Consider the following 23,764-nt stretch of genomic DNA (forward strand, 5'->3'; position numbering starts at 1 on the left):
ACACACACACACACACACACACACACACACACACACAGAGAGAGAGAGAGAGAGAGAGAGAGAGAGAGAGAGAGAGAGAGAGAGAGAGAGATGCAGTGCAGTGCAGTTAAATCACACGAAAGAGACTTTTACCTCTAATAGTAAATCCCATAGCCCAGTAGGTTTGGGGATCAAATTACCTGTTGCATTTTCTTGTATTCACCCACTCTGGCATAGGCCATGAAGAGGTGAGAGTGATACTCCTCACTATTGGGAACTTTCTTCACAGCTGCCTCATAAAGTTTTGTAACTAACTCCGCTAAGATAAAGAGAAATAAGATTTAAGTTATACTTCAAGAAAATTCTAATGGCATTCTTCCTATTTGGCAGAAATAGATGTCTCCTATTATTATGGAAGAAGTATCTGCTTTGCCTCATCTAATCATCACTCATCTCTTGGTTAGGTGGTATTTGGATGAAGCATGGAATAAGTCAAGCCTCCTCATAACATTTACAACATATAAGACCCTCTAGGAACTAGCTTCTGTCTCCTCTTTCCCTCAGCACTTTATCATGTAGCCACAAACTATCTGTTCCACCAGATTCTCTGGGTTGTATCATACATACCTCTATGCCTCTACATTCATCCCTCTGCCTGAATTCTCCTTTCCTCTCTTTTATACTCAGTGAACATCAGCCAAGACCCAATTCAAATGTAAGCTGAACTGTAAGACTTTCCCTAAATACCATCTCTGCTCCTCCACTGCAATTTGATCACTGCCTCCCTCTCCCATCTTGGAATCTTATATAAATAAGTATATTGTAGCCTTTTTTTCTTTTGGAGACAGGGTCTCACTCTGTTGCCCAGGCTGGAGTGCAATGGCACAATCACAGCTCACTGTAGCCTCGACCTTCCACGCTGAGGTGATTCTCTGACTTCAGCCTCCCAAGTACCTGGGACTACAGGTACATGCCACCACGACTGCCTTATTTTTTGTAGAGACAGGGTTTTACCATGTTGCCCAGGCTAAACTGCAGCATTTATTAATACACAGCGTAGTACACTCTCTATTGATCTAGTTCTCCTTATAGACTATGAGTGACATGACAGCAGAAAGTGAATTTTTTTTTTGAGACAGTGTTTCACTCTGTTGCCCAGGCTGGAGTGCAATGGCACAATCTCGGCTCATCACAACTTCCGCCTCCCAGGTTCAAGCAATTCTTCTGCCTCAGCCTCTCAAGCAGCTGGGATTACCATGTCCAGGTAATTTTGTATTTTTAGTAGAAATGGTGGGTTACTCCATGTTGGTCAGGCTGGTCTTAAACTCCTGACCTCAGGTGATCCACCCACCTCAGCCTCCCAAGATGGTGGGATTACAGGCATGAGCCACTACACCCAGCCCAAAGTACATCTTTTATCTTTCACTCTGACAGAATACCAGTCATAGAGAAACATTCCAACAACATGTGTGGAGTAAATGATTTTTTTTTAAACACTGGAGAAGAATCTATATCCCTAAATCAATATAACCCTTAAATATTCAGATATAATACCTCAACTCTTAAGTTTTATCTTTCTTAACAATCAAAAACAAAATCGAGGCTGAGTACACTGGCTCATGCCTATAATCCTAGCACTTTGGGAGGCTGAGGCAGGTGGACTGATTGAGCCCAGGAATTCAAAACTAGCCTGGGCAACACAACCAAATCATGTCTCAAAAAAAAAAAAAAAAAAATCGGTGAAAATATTCAAGGTTAAAAATACCAAGTGTTACAATCTGAGGTATCTGAATGAATGAACAGAGAAAGAATACCAAGTGTTGACAAGCATGTGAAGCAATGAGAACTAAAAAAACGGCTGTTCTATTTATAAAAGAAGTTGACATTATCTTTCTTTAAGCTAAACATACACTTATCCCATAACTTCACAATTCCAATCCTAAATATTGTAATGTAGTTACCCAATGAAACATTTTGTGGTAATAAAAATGAATTAACTACAGTCATTTGGCTATTAGATCAAAAATTCAAGTCATAGAATACATACAGTATAGATACAATAACATATAGTACAGATCCACTAACATAAAGTTTAAAATTAAGCAAAACTAATAATGTATTACTAAGAGAAACAAATGTAATAAACATAAAAGAAAAGCAAGAGAATAAAAAACATTCAGAATAGCAAGTAACTCTTGGTAGGTAAAAGGAGAATTAAGATTGATTGAGGAGGCCAGGCATAGTGGCTCACGCCTATAATCCCAGCATTTTAGGAGACCAAGGCAGGTGGACCACATGAGGTTAGCAGTTTGAGACCAGCCCAGCCAACATGGTGAAACCCCATCTCTACTAAAAATACAAAAATCGGCCAGGCACAGTAGCTCTCTCACACCTCTTATCCCAGTACTTTGGGAGGCCAAGGCAGGCGGATCAAGAGATCGAAACCATCCTGGCCAAGATGGTGAAACCTCATGTCTACTAAAAATACAAAACTTAGCTGGGCATGGTAGTGCACACCTGTACTTCCAGCTACTTAGGAGGCTGAGGCAGAACAATCACTTGTACCCGGGAGGCAGAGGTTGCAATGAGTGAAGACTGCACCACTGCTCTCCAGCCTGGCAACAGAGTGAGACTCCATCTCAAAAAAAATAAAAACCAAATATAAAAATTAGCTGGGCATGGTGGTACATGCCTATAATCCCAGGTACTTAGGAAACCAAGGGAGGAAAATTGCATAAACCCAGGAGGTGGAGGTTTCAATTCTCCTGCCTCAGCTTTCCGAGTAGCTGAGATTACAGGTGCACACCACAATGCCCAGCTAATTTTTGTATTTTTAGTAAAGATGGGGTTTCACCATGTTGGCCAGGCTGGTCTCAAAATCCTGACCTCAAATGATCCGCCTGTCTCGGCCATCCAAGTGCTGGGATTTACAGGCATGGGCTACAACACCCAACCAATGCTCCATTTCTTTTTTTTTTTTTATTTTTATTTTTTTTATTTTTTATTTTTTTTTGCTCCATTTCTTTTATTTTTATTTTTATTTTTTCTCTCTTTTTCTTACACATTGCTACAAAGACGTGTCCAAAATGCTCCATTTCTTAAATTAGGTGGTAGGGGGCACTGTGGCTCAAGACTGTAATCCCAGCACTTTGGGAGGCCGAGGCAGACAGATCACGAAGTCAGGAGATCCAGACCATGCTGGCTAACATGATGAAAACCCCATCTTTACTAAACACACACACACACACACACACACACACACACACACACACACACAAATGAGCTGGGCGTGGTGGCATGCGCCTGTAGTCCCAGCTGCTCAGGAGGTTAGCAGTTTGAGACCAGCCCAGCCAACATGGTGAAACCCCATCTCTACTAAAAATACAAAAATCTTGGGTTCACTTGAACCCAAGGCAGAGGTTGTAGTAAACCAAGATTGAGCCACTGCACTCCAGCCTGAGTGACAGAGCAAGACTCCATCTCAAAAAAAAAAAAATTAGGCCGGGCCCGGTGTCTCATGTCTGTAATCCCAGCACTTTGGGAGGCTGAGGCGGGCAGATCACAAGGTAAGGAGATCAAGACCATCCTGGCTAATATGGTGAAACCCAGTCTCGACTAAAAATACAAAAAATTAGCTGGGCATGGTGGTGTGTGCCTGCAGTCCCAGCTACTCGGGAGGCTGAGGCAGGAGAATCACTTGAACCTGGAAGGCAGAGGTTGCAGTAAGCCAAGACAGCGCCACTACACTTCAGCCTGGGCAACAGAGTGAGACTCTGTCTCAAAAAAAAAACAAAAATTAGGTGGTAGGTTCATGAGTTTTCATTATTATACACCAAATTTATTGATATGTTACACAGATTCTTTTTTAATATGTGCTATGAAAAATACGCATTATTTCACAATAAAATATTTAAGAAATCAACAATAAAAACCTTTATTTCAGAAGAAATGATGGACTACTTAGGATATGCTCTGAACTAACCTGGCAGCGGAAAGGGTGTAAACAAAATAAAATGGGCCATGTGTTAATTGCTGAAGGTGGATAATGAGAACAATGGAGTTTATTATTATATTCTACTTTTATCTGCTTGACATTTTCCATATTAAAAAGTGAAAATAAGGGTGAGGTCTCCATTCAGGAAATCAAAATATCACAAATGAAGTCACTTTAATCCTCATTCCAATTGAAGGATCCTAATGCTTGTAAACTATCCTTTCTATCTACAGTTCTCAAAAACCCTGGCTAATGTGTTATTCTACCTAACGTCATTCTTTCAAATCATGGGTGACAAATTTGTCAAAGGACAAACAGATAACTCAATCAGAAATATCCAAAAACAACAAAAAGAAAGAAACGTACGTCGGTGCATCTCCCGGTAAAGGATAGTCAGTGCCTGCAGTGAGTTGTCATCTGTGGGTTCAAGGGCTGCCACCTCCTGTGCCAGAGTAAAGGCTTCCTCTTGCTTTCCAGTTCTCTGTAAACCAATTGCCTTTAAAACCTGATAGTAACAAAAGAAAAATCACTTTTTAAAAGTACAGAAAAAGAAATATGAACCAAAGAAAGCCGATCTGAAAGCACAAGTGTTAAGGTATGCCTAGGTTTGCTGATATACTAAACCGAGTTTCAGGCCAGGTGTGGTAGCTCGCATCTATAATTGCAGCACTTTGGGAGGCCAAGATGGGCGCATCACTTGAGCCCAGGAGTTCAATACCAGTCTGGGCAACATGATGAGACTCTATCTCTGCAAAAAATAAAAAATTAGCTGGGTACACTGGCATGCACCCAGCTACTTGACAGGTTGAGATGGGAGGACTACTTGAGCCCAGGAGGTTGATCACATCACTGCACTCCAGCGTGGGCGACAGAATGAAATCCTGTCTCAGATAAAAAAAAAAGCAAACAATAGGCCTGGGATGGCGCACTCATGCCTATAATTCCAACACTATGGGAGACTAAGTCAGCAGGACCGCTTGAGCCCAAGACTTTGAGACCAACCTAGGCAACAGAGGATAAAAATTTTTTCTACATTTTATCCATAGAAAAAATTTGAAGAAAAACAACAGGCCAGGTGTGGTGGCTCAGGAATGTAACCCCAGCACTTTGGAAGGCCGAGGCGAGACGATTGCTTGAGCCCATGAGTTCAAGACTAGTCTTGGCAACATAGTGAGACCACATTTTTACAAAAAGTTTAAATATTAGTCAGGTATGGTGGTGCACATCTGTAGTCTCAGCTACTCAAGAGGCTGAGGTAGGAGGATCACTTCAGCCCAGGAGGTCGAAGTTGAGTGAGCTGTGATCATGCCACTGCAGTCCAGCCTAGGCAACCGAGTGAGAGAGAACCTATCTCAAAAAAAAAAAAAATGCCAGGCATGGTGGTATACCCTGTATTCCCAGCTACAGGGGAGTCTGAGATGAGAGGATCATTTAAGCCTAGAAGGCCAAGGCTGCAGTGAGCCATAGATATGCTACTGTACTGCAGCCTGGGTGATAGAGACCTTGTCTCAAAAAAAAAAGTGCACAATATTGCTTAAAAGGATTCTGTGAAGATAAAATAGTTAAATTAAGTAAGTAATATGCAAATAAATAAACAGCAAGCTTTTATTGAAATATCATGGCCGGACACAGTGGCTCACACCTATAATCCCAGAACTTTGAGAGGCCAACGCAGGCAGATCATGAGGTCAGGAAATAGAGACCATCCTGGCTAACACAGTGAAACACCGTCTCTACTAAAATTACAAAAAATTAGCCAGGCGTGGTGGCACATGCCTGTAGTCCCAGCTTCTCAGAAGGCTGAGGCAGGAGAATCGCTTGAACCCAGGAGGCAGAGATTACAGTGAGCCGAGATCCCGCCACTGCATTCCAGCTGGGCTACAGAGCAAAACTCCAACTCAAAAAAAAAGGAAGTATCACTTGTGGCATGTAAGTGACCATGGAAAAAACTGACCTAAAAAGTACCGAGAAAAAATACAAATAGCCAGGTGCAGTGGCTCGTGCCTGTAATCCCAACACTCTGGGAGGCCGAGGCAGGAGGATCACCTGAGGTCAGGAGTTTGAGACCAGCCTGACTAACATGGAGAAACCCCATCTCAAGCCGGGTGCGGTGGCTCACACCTGTAATCCCAGCACCTTGGGAGGCTGAGGCAGACAGATCACCTAAGGTGAAGCGTTATACCAGCCTGGCCAACATGGCAAAACCCCATCTTTAAAGAAAAAAAAAAAAGAGAAACCCCATCTCTGCTAAAAAATATACAAAATTAGCTGGGCGTGGTGGTAGCATGTGTAAACCCAGCTACTCATGAGGTAGAGACAGAAGAATCGCTTGAACACGGGAGGCAGAGGATGTGGTGAGTTACGATCATGCCACTGCACTCCAGCCTGGGCAATAAAAGCGAAACTCCGTCTCAAAAAAAGAAAAAACACAAATAGTAAAGAGATTTAACATCCTTTCTCTTTAAGGTATGGAATTACAAATATAAGCCGCCAAATATAAGTAACTGAAGGGCAAACGAAGTTACCTTAGCACAATGCAGATCCTTATGTTTCTTCAACAGTTTATCTGCTTGCTGAATTGCCATTTTATTATTACCATTGTCAAGATAATCTATGTAAAAACAAATTATGTGACAGTTATTATATTCCTTCAACAACAAACATAAAACATGCACCAACTGATATGAGATGTTTTGGAAAGTGTCTTAATTTGCTATATAAAACATCATGGAGTCTGGGCATGGTGGCTCATGCCTGGAATTGCAGCACTTTGGGAGGCTAAGGCAGGTGGATCACTTGAGGCCAGGAGTTCAAGACCAGCCTGGTCAACATGGATAAACCCTGTCTCTATTAAAACTACAAAAATTAGGCTGGGCGTGGTGGCTCATGTCTGTAATCCTAGCACTTTGGGAGGCTGAGGCAGGTGGATCATGAAGTCAAGAGATTGAGACAATCCTGGTCAACATGGTGAAACCCCGTCTCTACTAAAAATACAAAAATTAGCTGGACATGGTGGTGCCCACCTGTAGTCCTAGCTACTTGGGAGGCTGAGGCAGGAGAATTGCTTAAACCCAGGAGGTGGAAGTTGTGGTGAGCCGAGATCGCGCCATTGCACTCCAGCCTGGGGAACAAGAGCGAAACTCCATCTCAAAAAAAGAAAAAAAAAAAACTAAAAGAATTAGCCAGGAAGTGGTGATGCACACCTGTAGTCCCAGCTACTCAGGAGGCTGAGGCACAATAATTGGTTGAACTTGGGAGGCAGAGGTTGCAGTGAGCTTAGGTCATGCCACTGTACTCCAGCCTGGGCAACACAGTGAGACTCTGTGTAAAAAAAGAGTAATAAAATAAAATAAATAATAAAACAAAAAAATTTAAACATCATGGGCACAGTGCAGTGGCTGTACTTAGGGAGGCCAAGGTGGGTGAATCACTTGAACCTAGGAATTCGAGATCAGCTCTGGCAACTTAGTGAGACCCTGTCTCTAGAAGAAAAATTAGCCAGGCATGTTGCCATGTGCCTGTAATCCCAGCTACTCAGGATGCTGAAGTAGGAGAATCGTTTGAGCCTGGAAGGTTGAGGCTACAGTGAGCTATGGTCATGCCACTGCACTCCAGTCTGGGCAACAGAGTGAGACCCTGATTCAAAAAAGCGTCTTTTTTTTTTTTTTGAGACGGAGTCTTGCTCTGTTACCAGGCTGGAGTGCAGTGGCGCAATCTCGGCTCACTGCAACCTCCGCCTCCTGGGTTCAAGCAATTCTATCGCTTCAGCCTCCCGAGTTGCCGGGACCACAGGCACATGCCACCACGCTCAGCTAATTTTTTTGTATTTTTAGTAGAGATGGGGTTTCACTGTGTTGGCCAGGATGGTCTCGATCTCTTGACCTCATGATCCACCCACCTCAGCCTCCCAAAGTGCTGGGATTACAGGCATCAGCCACAGCACCCGGCCAAAAGCATTATGTTTTTAATTTAAAAAATTTTTTTAATAAATAAAAATATCACTGATGTAATTTTAACTATAAATAGCTAGGATGGTCCAGAATACAAACTTACATCCCCATAGTCATCTCTCATCTACAAGCAGTATAATTATGCTATATTAGTCCTTAGTTAAGATTCAAGACTATTCATATTTAGATCAGATTACATTCATCTTTTTATCTATGGATAATTAATGAGTTTAGTCACCAAAATCTTAAATTATTTAAAAATTAAAATAAAAACCAAAAAGTAGCCTTTATAGTATTCAAGCCTCAAATCTACCAAGTAGACTATGTTCCTTCAATAAGATATATTTAATGAGTACTGACTTTGCCACAGAGTTAAGTATAATTTGCTGAGGAAAAAAATGAGAGGTTTTACCCATAAGATTGGGAGGTGGTGGGGCCAGGCATGATGGCTCACGCCTGTAATCCCAGCACTTTGGGAGGCTGAGGTAGGCAGATCACAAGGTCAAGAAATCGAGACCATCGTGGCCAACATGGTGAAACCTCATCTCTACTAAAAATACAAAAATTAGCCGGGCATGGTGGCATGCGCCTGAAGTCCCAGCTACTTGGGAGGCTGAGGCAGGAGAATCGCTTGAACTTGGGAGGTGGAGGTTTCAGTGAGCCAAGATTATGCTACTGCACTCCACCTTGTGTGCTACTGCACTCTAGCTTGGGTGACAGTGAGACTCCATCTGGGGGGTGGGGAGGAAATTGGGAGGTAAAGAATGAAGTCCAATAATAACAGGAGTAGGCAAGGATGTAGGGAAAATAGTACTTTTTTTTTTGAGACGGTCTTGCTCTGTCACCCGGTCTGGAGTACAATGGCAGGATCTTGGCTCACTGCAATCTCCACCTCCCAGGTTCAAGTGGTTCTCCTGCCTCAGCCTCCCCAATTGCTGGGCCTACAGGTGCCTGCCACCACATCTGGCTAATTTTTGTTATTTTTAGTAAAGACAGGGTGTCATTATGTTGTACTCCTGAAATCGTGATCCACCCACCTCGGCTTCCCAAAGTGGTGGGATTTACAGGAGTGAGCCACTGCACCACTACATCTGGCCCTTTTTTTTTCCCTGAGATGAGATCTTACTCTGTCACCCAGGTTGGAGTACAGTAGCACAATCTCAGCTCACTGTAACCTCTGCCTCCCGGGTTCAAGCAATTCTCCTGCCTCAGTCTCCCAAGTAGCTGGGATTACAGGGACATACCACACACCCAGCTAATTTTTGCATTTTTAGTAGAGATGGGGTTTCACCATGTTAGCCAGGCTGGTCTCAAACTTCTGACCTCAGGTGATCCACCCACCTCAGCCTCCCAAAGTGCTGGAATTACAGGTGTGAGCCACCGCACCCAGCCGAAAATAGTATTTTAAAACATTCTTGTTAAAATAGTAATTAGCACTTACTTTGAAGAACACTTGACTTTTAGGTTTCTCAAAGCTATGTATCCATTTCCCAAAAAAATGTATTGTGTATGTTTAAGGTATACAACATGTTTTTTTGTTGTTGTTTTGAGATGAGGTCTCACTTTGTCATCCAGGCTGGAGTATAGTGGCCCAATCATGGCCCAATGCAGCCTTGAACTCCTGGCCTCAAGTGAGCCTCCCATGTCAGCTTCCCAAAGTGCTGGGATTACAGGCATGAGTCACCCACAACCAGGAACATGATGTTTTAATAAACCTGTATATAGGGAAATAATCACTACAGTGAAGCAAATTACTATATCCATCACATTACACATTTACTCTGTGTGATAAGAGCTCTTAAAATAAACTCTTGGCAAATTTTCAGTATACAGTACAATATTATCACTATAGTCCTGTTATACATTAGACTTACTCATCCCACATACCTTGAGTTTGTATACTTTGACCTATATCTCCCCATTTTCTCCCCTCCTCCTTGCCCCTGGTAACCACTGTCCTACTCTCTTACTATGTATTCAACTCTTTTTAGATTCTACCAGCAAGATAACATAGTATTCTTCGTTCTGTGTCTTGCTTACTTCCCTTAGCATAATGATCTTCTGGTTCATCCATGTTGTCACAAACGGCAGTATCTCCTTTCTTAACACTCAGTAATAACCCATTGTATATACATCCCACCATTTCTTTATCCATTCATCATCAATGAACACTCAGGTTATTTCATGTCTTGGCTACTGTGAATAATACTGCAGTAAACATGGGAGTGCAGATACAACTCTGTAAGTTGCTGATGTCATTCATTTTTGGTATATAACCAGCAGAGAGATTGCTGCATCATGTGGTAGTTCTATTTTTATCTTGTTAAGGACCCTCCACACTGTTTTCTATAATAGCTGTACCAATTTACATTCACAACAGTATACAAGGGTTGTTTTTCTCCACACTCTTGCCACAATTATTTCTTGTCCTTTTTGTAACAGCCATCCTATCTCATTGCATTTTTTATTTGCATTTATCTGACATTTACAATGTTAAACACCTTTTCATGTACTCATTGGCAATTATTATGTCTTTTCTTTCTTTCAGAAAAATATGTATTCAGGCCCGTTGCCTATTTTTTAATTGGGTTATTTGGATTTTATTTGGTTTGGGGGGATTTGGAGTGGCGGTTTAACTACTGAAATGCACGATACATTTCAATTTTTTTTTTTTGAAACGGAGTCTCACTCTGTTGCCCAGGCTGGAGTACAGTGACACTATCTCAGCTCACTGCAACCTCTACCTCCTGGTTCAAGCGATTTTACTGCCTCAGCCTCCTGAATAGTTGGGATTGCAGGTGTGCACCACCATGCCCAACTAATTTTTGTCTTTTTAGTAGAGATGGGATTTCACCATGTTGGCCAGGCTAGTCTCGAACTCCCGACCTCAAGTGATACGCCCACCTCAGCCTCCCAAAGTGCTGAGATTACAGGCATGAGCCACCATGCCCGGCTGATACACTTCAAATTTTAAGGAACATGGAGACCCACCGTGAAATTGCGTTAGGCTGGGTACAGTGGCTCACGCAATCCCAGCACTTAGGAAGGCTGAGGCGGGAGGATCATTTAAGTCAGAAATACAAGACCAGCCCAGGCAACACAGTAAGGCCCCATCTCTACAAAAAATTTAAAACTTTGCCGGGTATGGTGGCACATGCCTATAGTCCCAGCTACTTGGGAGGTTTGCTTGAGCCCAGGATGTTGAGGTTGCAGTGAGCTATTATTGCACTACTGCATTCCACGCTGGGTGGCAGAGCAAAACCCATCTCAAAAAAAAGAAATGAGCTAACAAGCACAAAAAAACAGAGAGAACGAAAAAAAGAAAACATGGAGGAACCTTAAATTCATATTGCTAAGGGGGAAAAAAAAGCCAATCTGAAATGGCTATAAACTATATAATTCCTACATGGCATTCTGGAAAGGGTGAAACTATAGAGATAGTAAAATAACCAGTGTCTGACAGAGGATGGGTGTTGGGATGGATAGGTGGAACATGGGGGATTTTTAGGGCACTAAAACTATTCTGTATAATTCTATAATGGTGGATATATACATTTGTCAAACTCATAGAATACACAACACAAAGAATGAGGCCTAAACTATTACATAGATTTTATTTAACAATTATGTATCATGTTGGCTTAGCAATGGTAACAAACATGTATGAATCCAACTTGTTAATAATAAGGGAAACCATGGGGATGGGAAGAGGAATTATCTGGAAACTGTATTTTCTACTTATTTTTCTGTAAACCTAAAACTGCTCTAAAAACAGTCTATTATTTTTTTTACAAGAGCAGATTCATTTCCAGAGAAGAAAAATGAGAAGCATTATAAATGGGAAACAGTACAGTAGTTGTCAATTCTAAATATGCAAAGATGACTGAATGCAGGCCAGTTCACAATCGTCTACCACCACCAGGTTCCTCTTTGCTCATCAAGGTCTCAAATCAGCAAAGGCACAGACAACGTAAAATAATGTATGACCCTGGTAGCTCAGAGTGTCCCAAATAACAGAAATAAACTGTCATTTTACAATACAGTTTAAATATTTCTGCAATGAACACTTAACTAAAACTTAGTCACAAGAATGCATGAGTTCCATCTCTTCAATGCACCTAACATTGATGAGCACCAATAATGCTAGATAAAAGATAAAAAGCCTTACTCTAGGGAATCACAATTTAGAGAGGAAGGTCAAAGACCTAATATTCTGGAGAGGCACTGGAGAATAACAGAAATCTAAAAGCACATGATCTTGGCCTACATATCAGTTTTCTTAAATCCTTAGCTCAGCTGACAGTCCTTATAAACTACCTGCCAAAGACAAACCAGCTCAATAAACGATACCCTCTCTTCCTCATAACTTGATGCCAATCTCATTCAGAATCAGTTCTAAGTTACTACTAACTCAATGATCTTGCAAGGTTCCAGGTTCACAAAACCCATCTTGAAGCCTTCTCAAAGGGTAAACGTCTTTGATGAGATCCATCTCTGAAGGTCTGCCCATAAATGGATCAGACCAGAGGTAGGACTATAAGGGTATTTTTCCCTTTCCCTCTGTAGTTGACAAGGTTCTGATATAATGTACCTATTTGCCCATGCCTTATTGTCTGGGAATGGTTTCCAGTGCCCCTGCTGAAGGGTTAGGACTAGATAATCATGTCTAGACCATATAACTGCAGCCCACCCGGGGTGGACATTTGATCCAAGCTGGGTAAATCAGGTTTCCTCCTGGTACTCAGTAACTAGAACACTGAAAGCCAGAGTCAGTAAGTTTCAAGGAACCTCAGTTGGAAAATAACAAAAATTTTAAGTCTGAGGTTACCAGTGGCAGCTCCAAAATTTCTATTTGGAAGAAACTTTCGGGGATGCAAGTTGATTGATGTGGAACAAAGAAGAAGAGTTGTCTCTTGACTCTTCATTCACATAGCATTTATGTAAGAATAAAGAAAGTCAATTACCTTTATTGGAAAATCTAGAGAGATTAAGCCTATGGGGTGAGGCTAATGAACCCTCCCTTCCCCAGCCACAGCTTGGTGTGGCTACAAAAGCCAACATGTTGGGTTCTGGGTAAGTTGATGAGTAAGCAGGAAAAAACAATCTGAAGAACCAAGCAGGCAGGGCGTCATGACTCACTCCTATAATCCCAGCACTTTTGGAGGCCAAAGCAGGCAGATCACTTGAGGTCAGGAGTTCAAGACCAGCCTGGCCAACATGGTGAAACCCCACCTCTACAAAAAAAAAAAATTAGCCGAGCATGGTGGCGCATACCTGTAATCTCTGCTACTTTGGAGGCTGAGACATGAGATCACTTTAACCCAGGAGGCAGAGGTTGCAGTGAGCTGAGATTGTGCCACTACACTCCAGCCTGTGCAACAGAGCAAGACTTAGTCTTAAAAAAAAAAAAAAAACAAAGAACCAAGCAAAGAAAAGAATAGACACACAGTGAAAAGCAGAGATGAGCTTCAGGTCCTGACAGCTTTCTTGTTTCCATCAGGGCCTGGGGCACTACGCTCTTGCATTGGCTCCCACAAGGATTTACAGCAACCTTCTTTTCTTGCACTGCTATCAATGTGATTGTTTCTTCACCTGAAAGCATTTAAAACACTTCACCATATTCAGCCAGGTATCAGGCTCCCTTTCCTGGACACCTAGGAGACTGTGATTAATTGGTTGCTAAGTCCCTTGGGAAAATTTATTTTCATTTTACAATACTAAATCAGTAACATAAGTTAAGTAGTCCTTGGAGAAAACAATCCAATAAAAACCATATCCTAAGTCTGTCTTCTTTTTTCTTTTTTTTTTTGAGATGGAGTGTCATTCTGTCACCCAGACTGGAGTGCAATGGCATGATCTCAGTTCACTGCAACCTCCGCCTCCTGGGTTCAATCAATTCTCCTGCCTCAGCCTCCTGCGCCCAGCTCTTAGTAAGTTTTTCAAAAGTTACTCAAGGGTATTTGTAGTTTGGCCTTGAAGAATGGTGCTGTTCCCTTAATAAAAGGAGTCAGGCCAGGCGCGGTGGCTCATGCCTATAATCCCAGCGCTTTGGGAGGCCGAGGTGGGTGGATCACAAGGTCAAAAGATCGAGACCATTCTGGTCAACATGGTGAAACCCCGTGTCTACTAAAAATACAAAAAATTAGCTGGGCATCGTGGTGCATGCCTGTAGTCCCAGCTACTCGGGAGGCTGAGGCAGGAGAATTGCTTGAACCCAGGAAATGGAGGGTGCGGTGAGCCGAGATCGCGCCATTGCACTCCAGCCTGGGTAACAAAAGCAAAACTCGGTCTCAAATTTAAAAAAAAAAAAAAAAAAAAAAAGGAGTCAGCCAAAAGCAGCCATCCACAAATCAGGCAATAGAAGCAACAAGATAAACTGGTTAAAGCAATATTTTGCAAAGCATGGGGGAGTGCCACTCCAAATGAAATGTTTTTAGTTCTTACAGACAGCCCTAGATAATACTCACAGCCAAAAAGTTAGATAATACTCACAGTCAAAAAGTTAATCTCTTTTCTAATACTTCCTTTACATTAAGGAGAAAGTGTGTCAGCTTGGTACTAGCCTACTATTTCTCTAATAAGTGCTAGCATCTTTTTTTTTTTTTTTGAGATGGAGTCTCGCTCTTGTTGCCCAGGCTGGAGTACAATGATGCAATCTCAGTTCACCACAACCTCCGCCTCCTGGATTCAAGCAATTCTCCTGCCTCAGCCACCCAAGTAGATGAGGTGATAGGCACCTGCCACCAAACCTGGCTAATTTTTGTATTTTTAGTAGAGATGGGATTTTGTCATGTTTGCCAAGCTAGTCTCGAACTCCTGGCCTCAGGCAATCCACCCACCTTGGCGTCCCAAAATGCTGAGATTACGAGTGTAAACCACCTCGCCCAGCCAAACCACCATGCCCAGCCTTGTATACTTGTTGGCCATACCTGAACACAAAAATAATCCAGAATGTCACAGTTCCAGGGCAAAAGACCAACAGGGACTCTTTTGGTTATGAGCAAGGTGGGTCTCAGAGGTGGTCTCAGCTATCAGATGGTGATGGAAGTTCCAGATCCACTGAAACAAGTTCTGGTAAGTTGGGGCTTTTTAAATGGTCATATTTTCAGAATAGAAAAATATAGGTTGTGGCAAGTGACTTTTCTACAGAAAGGCGAGATAGTCTTCACTCACCAAGGTACCCTGTCTCTTCTGAGGCAAAATAAAACCAGACTCAAAAAGCTACCACACTGTCCAACAGGAGGTCAGAATAAATACCACTTTTGATTGAGGATTTGAGAGTTTTTATTAATGGACTAGAGCAGCGGTCCCCAACCTTTTTGGCACCAGGGACAGGCTTCATGAAAGACAATTTTTCCACAGATGGCAGGGAGGGATGGTTTCAGGATAAAACTATTCTACCTCAGACATCAGGCATTAGATTCTCATAAGGAGCACCAACCTGGATCCCTCACATGCACAGTTCACAATAGGGTTTGTGCTCCTACTTCTATGAGCTGATCTGACAGGAGGTGGCACTCAGGCAGTAATGCTCTCCCTGGCAACACCCTGCTGCTCACCTCCTGCTGTGCAGCCAGTTCCTAACAGGCCACAGAGCAGTATCGGTCCACCATCAGAGGTCAGGAACTCCTAAACTATGAACTATAGTAGAATAATTACCTGAGTCAGGCACCCAAGAGAAATGTCCTAACTCACCAAAGAAGTGATTGTCACACACTGGAAAATACACTATACCTAATCCAGGCTAGTCCAAGACTGCAGGTCAGTACAACATATTAAATAAGAGATCTTATTCCTGTATGTGCTTATATTCTAAAGACTATGCAAATATTATTTCTACTTTGAACCTTCTCTATTATGCAATTTGCTGACCTAGCAATTTCTATATTCTATACAGATTTATTAAGTGCTATACCTGACCATCAGTTCCACTTCCAATTATTTAAAAATATGAGGGTGAAATAAAAAAAAAAAGAAATAAAAACAAATAAAAGTATGGGGGGGAGGCTGCATAACAAAACAGAATCCGATATTTATTATCTCCCTCCATCCCTTCTGTTCCCTAATCCATAACCACTGAAACATTTTAAAATGAAGAATAATGGGCAGGGTGTAGTGACTCATGCCTATAACTCCAGCACTTTGGGAGGCCAAGGCAGGCAAACTGCTTGAGCTTAGGAGTTCAAGACCAGCCTGAACAACATAGTGAAATCCTGTCTCTACAAAAATTAGCATGGTGGCGCCCACCTGCTGTCCTGGTACTCAGGAGGCTGAGGAGGATGGGTGACTTGAGCCTGGGAAGTGAAAGTTACAGTGAACCAAGACACTCCAGCCTGGGTGACAGAGCCAGATCCTGTCTCAAAAAAAAGAATAATGAAAGAAGGCACGGGAGCTTACCAAGAAACGCAAGAGTACAAAATCTGCTGGGAGCTACACAGCAGAAGAGAACAATTTTAGCAAAAGGAGACCAAATAATCAAGTAGGGGTTCTAGTAAGGTCATGAGTGGAAGTTTTCAAAAAACTAAAAATGCAATACTCATTAGGAGAAAATACCAAAAATAAAATAAAATAAAAATAAAAATTAGGAGAAAATACCAAAAAAAAAAAAAATGCAATACTCAAACTTATCAGTAATGCAAGATGCAGTGTGAAGATGTTTGAACTAATCAAATCTATGCACACAGAAAAGCTATTCCAACCCTAGACACCACAAGCAAAATTTCAACCTACCACAATTTCACACTGAATCACCTTATAGCCCTGTCCACGTGTACCCTCAATGATATCCAGCAAAACCTGAGGCCCCAAGCAAGTTTCCAACACAACTGTAAAATCCTAATACCTTGCCAGTACAAATATTGTTGTACAAAGATAGTGGTGCTGCTGAATCTGAACTTAGTGAAGGGCTGAGTTCTCAGTGAGAATGCCAGCTCTACAATTAGGTAGCTACAACCCTGAGCAAGTTAATCTCTAGGCTTCAGTTTGATCACAATAATCTTACCTACCTAATAGGGCAGTTAGCCCACCAGTAAACACTAATTAATGCTGATAGTCGTTGAATTTTTGGCTGGTGGGCAAGTACCACCATAGATGAATTTGTTCATTTATCAGAATGTCTGAATTCAAGGAACCATAGTTGTTTGGAGGTACTAAAGTATTTAAACAACAAAAGTGTGGAGTTCAAAAGTCAAATGTGCTGAAGTGCTGAATTCACTGTACCGTTCTTTTCCTAGTGCTGCCTGCCAGTTTATACTAATCGCCTTAGAATTCCTGAAGAAAGCCTCTTCTAATCCTCTTCCCATGTACATATAACAAGAGCTACATAATTCTGACTTCAGTTTTGAGAATATAACTTGTTAATATATCCTGGTTCATATATCCTGATGTTTAGTGATGTGAAATGGATGTGGTGTTTACCACTGGACAATCAATTAATTAACATTATTAATTCTAAATAAGTATGGGACCAAAGAAATTATCTTTGGTCCTCAAGAACAATTTTAAAAATCAAAATACTCTTGAAAGTATTGCGTCTTTTTAGTTAAAAAAAAAAAAGTCTGCAAACAGCTGCTGCACAAAGATGTAATAAGTCACGAATTATAAACCCTGCATTCAGTTCTCACCTTCCATCACCCACCTTGTACATATTTTTGCCCTCTGAAAATATACACTGGAGGGCAAGGGCATGAGAATATGCAGCCCCGGGAAAATGGGAAATCAGAATCCTTTCTATGTGTGACCTCAGGCAAATCAGTGTCTTTGGCTCAAAGTGAGGTGGTTTCTAGCACAGAGGTTAAGAAGGTGAGCCTGGGCCATGTGCAGTGGCTCACACCTGTAATCCCAGAACTCTGGGAGGCAGAGGCAGGAGGACTGGTTGAGCTCAGGAGTTTTAGACCAGAGTGGGCAACATGGCAAAACCTATTCTCTACAATATATACAAAAATTAGCCAGCATGGTGGCAGGGACCTGTAATCCCAGCTACTCAGGAAGTTGAGGAAGGAGAATCACTTGAACCCAGGAGGTGGAGGTTGCAGTGTGCTGTGATTATGCAACTGCACTCTAGCCAGGATGACAGAAAGAGACTGTCTCCCAAAAAAAAAAAGAAAAGAAAAAAGGTAAGCCTGGAGCCAGGCTTCGTGGCTCATGCCTATAATCCCAGCACTTTGGGAGGCTGAGAAGGACAGATTACTTGAGGTCAGGAGTTCAAGACCAGCCTGGCCAACATGGTAAAATCCTGTCTCTGCCAAAAACATAGAAGTTCGCTGGGCCTGGTGGCATGAGCCTGTAATCCCAGCAACTCAGGAGGCTGAGGCAGAAGAATCACTTGAACCTGGGAGATGGAGGGTGCAGTGAGCTGAGATTATGCCACTGTACTCCAACCTGAGCGACAGCAACTCCTCTCGCTCCAAGAAGTACTAACGGAGGCCGTGCTCAGTGGCTCACACCTGTAATGCCAGCACTTTGGGAGGCCGAGGTGGGTGGATCACTTGAGGTCAGGAGAGTTGCAAAACAGCCTGGCCAACACGGTGAAACCTGGTCTCTACTAAAAATACAAAATTTAGCCAGGCGTGGTGGCACATGCCTGTAATCCCAGCTACTCGGGAGGCTAAGGCAGGAGAATTGCTTGAACCAGGGAGGTGGAGGTTGCACTGAGTGGAGATAGCACCACTGCACTCCAGCCCAGGTGATGGACGTGAGACTCCGTCTTAAAAAGAAATATATAAATACCAGCTAAGTGGCCTTAAACAAATTATGCAATATCAATAAAGCCCTAGTTTCCTCATCTGTTTTGTTGTTGTTGTTGTTAAACAGTTCAGGGGCTGGAAAAAACAGTACCCACCTCTTGAGAATGGGTGAAGATGATATTAGACAACCCATATAAAAGGCCAAGGCCAGTGACTGTTATAATGAGTGGTCTATCAACTTTAGCTATTATTATTACTGCCCAACCCACAGGACTGTTGCTAGAATCAAATGAGATGTAAGAGTAAAGAAACATATAAATTATAAAATAAAAGCAGAACTAACTGTGGCCAGAAACAAAGTTAACCACCGCCCCCGCTCCCGCTCCCAAAATGATTCCCGCCATGGGGAGAAGCCTCCAATGTAACATCCACACGATGTCTATAAACACGAGGTCTACTTTTGTTAAAAACCGCTGACCTTGAAGCTTCCTCACCATTAAGTGAGACAGACCAAAACCATACAACCATCTAAGAGAAAAGGAAATGCAAAAAGGACCAATCCAATTACACAGTAGTATCTCGGTTATCGGAAAAGGGTTTCTCCCAAACTCAAATCTGTGATTTTTCACTACCAAGGAAACTGGATGACATCAAGGTCTTCAAGCCTGCGGACTGAGGTAAGAGCTGTGAAGAGGGATCTGCATAGCACGGGAAGGAAAACTGCAGAGAAAACCACAGAGAAGCTGCAGAAAGGAGAAGCCCTCCGGTAGTTCTGCATGCCCCTCTGACACGAGCTATCACAATCTCTTCACCGCTATTTTGGGCCCAAGACCCCCTTCCCTCGTCTCCCACATGTGCCCAGAGCAGCTGCTTCTCCACCAAACAGCTCTGGATTGGGAGCCTGGAATCTCGCGCCTGCTCCTGACTCGATCTGGGTGACCTTGCGTCCGCCCCTTCCCCACTCTGGACCTCGGTTTCTCCTGTACACCGAGGCCTACCTAGTCAGACAACCCTCTAGGCCCAATTCTCGTAAATAAAAAAATTTCTGTTAGGGAATCATTCCTCTGGCAGGAATCATTCCTTCCCACCCTTGTGCCGCAGCCGGCTTCCACCTTCGGGAAATCTCCGGTCTCCTCAGGAGCGGTGGTAATAATCCAGCCTGCGGGTAGCGCAGGTGTCTTCAGAACCACGCGTCCCAAGGGGCCTGCCAGGCAGGCCAGCTCTGGCGACTAGCAGCTGCCCAGACCGCGCCGCTACCACGTCAGGGCTGAGAAAGGCTGGGCCGGCGCCTACGCGAGGCCCGCGGCTGCGGCCTAGTGGCCCGCGCAGCCCGCCCCCTGCGCCTGCCCGGCCCACGCGCCGGCCCTCAGCACCCCTCCTGGGATTTCGCTCCAGCCTCGGCAGCCCTCAATGCGTCGGGCTGGCGACCCGACCGGTCCGAGGCACTCACCGTAAATGGGCCGGAGGCGCCTGTCGTTAGGGTCCTGCACATGGCCCCGCGTCGCCATGATGACAAGCGCAGAACTGCAGTGCGCACGCGCGGGGCAGGCCCCCGGGAAGGGGCTGTTAAAGGGCCAGAGTCGCTTTCGCTTGTCTATCGCGATAGTTGTGGAGCCGCGACTCAACGCGCTTGCGCGGAAATGGAAGCATCCACCATGCCAGATTGCCACTTTAAACACTGTTCTTTCACGTTGCAGGTAGTATCAAGCTGGCAAGAGGAGGCAGCTGTTGCTGTTAAAATCTCTTCCGAGTCACTGACTGGGAAGTGAGGAGAGGAGGGGAGAAAGCTCTCGGTCAAAATTAGGGTTCCGCTGCTCCTGTTTATTCTCTGTCCTGAAGAACCAGTTAGACTTGGCTGTGATTAATCGCAGAGGAACCAGGAACTCCTGGAGGAGAGAGAGACCCAAGGGAATGTTGGGGAAGGGGGTGCTGATCAACAGCAAAAATCTGCCAAAAAAGTTTGAGAGCCCTCCACCTGTTTTCGGACCAGACTGAGGGTCGGGCTGCTATTTCTTGTGGTCCAATAAGCAGATGCAGATGAACTGAAGAGAAAGAGAGTTTTTATTTCTGCAGCCAGTTACAGGGAGAAGGCCTGGAAATGATCACTAGACCAACTCAAAATTACAAAGCTTTCCAGAGCTTATATACCTTCGAAGCTATACGTCTACGTGTAAGGGTGCAATAATCTATAAGTGATTAATTTATTTTAATCTATAACTAAGCTCTGAGTCCTGAAGATCTTCCTCTGGAGCCTCAGTAAATTTTCTTAATTTATATGGATGTAGGTGCCCTTATCTTGTCTCCTGCTAAAAAATCACAGAAGTGTGGGGAGTTACTTCAGACCCCCGATAAAATTTGTTTAATCTGGCTGGGCACAGTGGCTCATGCCTGTAATCCCAGCACTTTGGGAGGCCGAGAAGGGCGGATCTTGAGGTTAGGAGATCAAGGCCATGCTAGACAACATGGTGAAACTCCATCTCTGCTAAAAAATACAAAAAATTAGCTGGGCGTGGTGGACCGCGCTTGTAATCCCAGCTACTTGGAAGGCTGTGGCAGAATGGCTTGAACCAAGGAGGCGGAGGTTGCAGTGAGCCAAGATTGTGCCACTGCACTCCAGCCTGGCGACAGAGTGAGACTCTGTATTAGAAAAAAACTAAACAAAACAAAAAAAAAACTTGCTCGATCCTAAATGGATCCTGTTAGGAATTCCTTCATTATTTTGCCATGCTTTAAGGCTAAGGAAAGGCCTTTGGTGGGCTTTTGTTATACATTCCAGCCTTTGTAGAAGAACACTGGCTTTTTTTAAACTTTTAATATTTAACCACTCAGTACAGAAAGTTGTTACACAGGCCTGTGATAGTGAGACCTGGCCTGTCACACACCCGTCTCCCAGGACTCAGCCAACAAAGAAGCATCCTAGATGAACACTTACTCAGTATATGGCTAGAGTACTTAAATACAAGGTCTTTAAATTTATCCTCTCATTTAATTTTCATAACTGTCATAGTATTTCCCTGGGAGGTTGATCCTATTACCTCTTGTTACAGTTAGATTTATTCATACAACACCAAGTTATTGAATGCCTACAATCTGTCTGTTCTAGGCACGGTGGAGACATCAATAAATAAAGCAGACGGAGACTTAATGGAGCTTTTATTTGTAGTGAAGGAGACAGACAATAAATAAGTAGATAGCCTATTAGATGGTGATAAATGCTACCAAGAAAAATAAAATAAGGAAGAGGGGCACTGAGAGAGAGGTAATTTTAAATAGTGTGGTAAAGCTGGCTCAGTGGCTTACCCCTGTAATCCCAGCCCTTTGTCAGGCCAAAGTGGGTGGATCACGTGAAGTCAGGAGTTCAAGACAAGCCTGGACAACATGGTGAAGACCCTTCTCTACTAAAAATACAAAAATTAGCTGGGTGTGATGGTGTGATTCTGTAATCCCATCTACTGGGGAGGCTGAGGCAAGAGAATCCCTTGAACCTGGTAGGCAAAGGTTGCAGTGAGCTGAGATTGCACCATTTCACTCCAGCCTGGGCAACAGAGCAAGACTCTTCTATAAATAAATAAATAGGTCAGGCACGGTGGCTCATGCCTGTAATCTCAGCAATTTGGGAGGCAGAGGCAGGCGGATCACCTGAGATCAGGAGTTCCAGACCTGCCTGGGCAATGTGGCAAAACCACATCTCTACCAAAATTACAAAAAATTAGCCAGGCATGGTGGCACATGCCTGTAATCCCAGCTACTCGGGAGGCTGAGGCTTGAACCTGGGAGGTAGAGGTTCCAGTGAGCCGAGATTGTGTAATTGCACTCCAGCCTGGGCAACAGAGCAAGACTGTGTCTCTAAATAAATAAATAAATAGTGGTGGTCAAGGAAAGCTGATCTGAATATCTAACTAAATAAATAAATGGTATGGTCAGGAAAAGCCTATCTAAGAAAGTGGAAGTTGTCAAAGACTTACAGGAAATAGAAGAAGCAGCCAGGCAAGTATGTGTGCAAGGCTCAGTGGGGTCATGACCTAAGCCCACATTAGTCAGTGTGATTTAAACCCAGATTTTGCTGAGCATAGTCATCCCCTCCGCTACGTTGTCTCAGTGTTAACCTTATGCAGCTGGGTCGATCCGTTTGATTGATGTTCCCTTCTCCGTTTCTGGGCCTTTTAGTGTCCAAAAAATGATTCCTGGCCAGGCAAGGTGGCTCATGCCTGTAATCCCAGCACTTTGGGAGGCCAAGGTGGGTGGATCACTTGAGGCCAAGAATTGAAGACCAGCTTGGCTAACATGGTGAAACCCCCATCTCTACTAAAAATACAAAAAATTAGTTGGGCCAGGTGGTGGGCGCCTGTAATCCAAGCTACTCGGGAGGCTGAAGCAGGAGAATCATTTGCACCTGAGAATTGGAGGCCTGGACAACAAGAGCAAAATTCTGTCTCAAAAAAAACAAAACAACAACAAAAATTAGCTGGTGGTGGTACCACGCACCTATAGTCCCAGCTACTTGGAAGGCTAAGGCTTGAGAATTGCTTGACCCCAGGAGGCAGAGGTTGCAGAAAGCCAAGATCACGCTATTGTACTCCAGCCTGGGCAACAGAGCGAGACTCCGTCTCAAAAAAAAAAATATCTGATTCTCCAACTCTAGTGGACATCAGAAATTCCTGGGCAACATGATAACCATGAGTGTCCTGGAATTCTACCACCAGAGATTATAATTCAACCCAGGGCATGTTGGGAGGCCGAGGCAGGCAGATCACTTGAAGTCAGGAGTTCGAGACCAGCCTGGCCAACTTGGTGAGACCCCCCCCGCCGCATCTCTACTAAAAATACAAAAATTAGCTAGGCATAGTGGTGTGCGCATGTAGTCCCAGCTACTTGGGAGGCTGAGGCAGGAGAATTGCTTGAACGCAGGAGGTTGCAGTGAGCTGAGATCGCACCATTGAACTCCAGTCTAGGTAACAAGAGCGAAACTCCATCTCAAAAAAAAAAGACGTGTCTCCAACTCCCAGGTTCAAGCATTTCTCCTGCCTCAGCCTCCCTTCCAGGTAGCTGGGATTACTGGCCCACACCACCACACCCAGCTAATTTTTTTTTTTGAGACGGAATTTCGTTCTTGTCCCCCAAGCTGGAGTGCAGGGGCTCAATCTCAGCTCACTGCA

General features: G+C 43.5%; 1 protein-coding gene across 9 annotated transcripts in view; it reads right to left on the minus strand.

Moving 5' to 3' along the window:
- NAA25 (N-alpha-acetyltransferase 25, NatB auxiliary subunit) overlaps nt 1–20,136 on the minus strand; it is an 87,222-nt gene extending 67,086 nt beyond the window's left edge. For 4 of the 9 annotated variants that reach the window (XM_054238895.2, XM_002753022.7, XM_078337330.1 and 1 more), the window contains exons 1-4: nt 20,059–20,136; nt 6,499–6,584; nt 4,340–4,478; nt 180–298 (exon numbers count right to left, since the gene is read on the minus strand). In XM_054238895.2, coding sequence (XP_054094870.1) covers nt 180–298; nt 4,340–4,478; nt 6,499–6,584; nt 20,059–20,116 — 402 coding nt within the window. In that variant the 5' untranslated portion in view covers nt 20,117–20,136. Of the gene's footprint in view, nt 1–179; nt 299–4,339; nt 4,479–6,498; nt 6,585–19,696 lie in introns of all 9 variants that reach the window. The other 5 variants (XM_035257665.3, XM_078337329.1, XM_035257664.3 and 2 more) reach the window with 3 other exon arrangements.
- Between the last annotated feature and the right edge of the window lie 3,628 nt (nt 20,137–23,764).

This window comes from Callithrix jacchus, chromosome 9 (genome assembly GCF_049354715.1).
Source record: "Callithrix jacchus isolate 240 chromosome 9, calJac240_pri, whole genome shotgun sequence".
In the NCBI taxonomy this organism is placed as follows: Eukaryota; Metazoa; Chordata; class Mammalia; order Primates; family Cebidae; genus Callithrix; species Callithrix jacchus.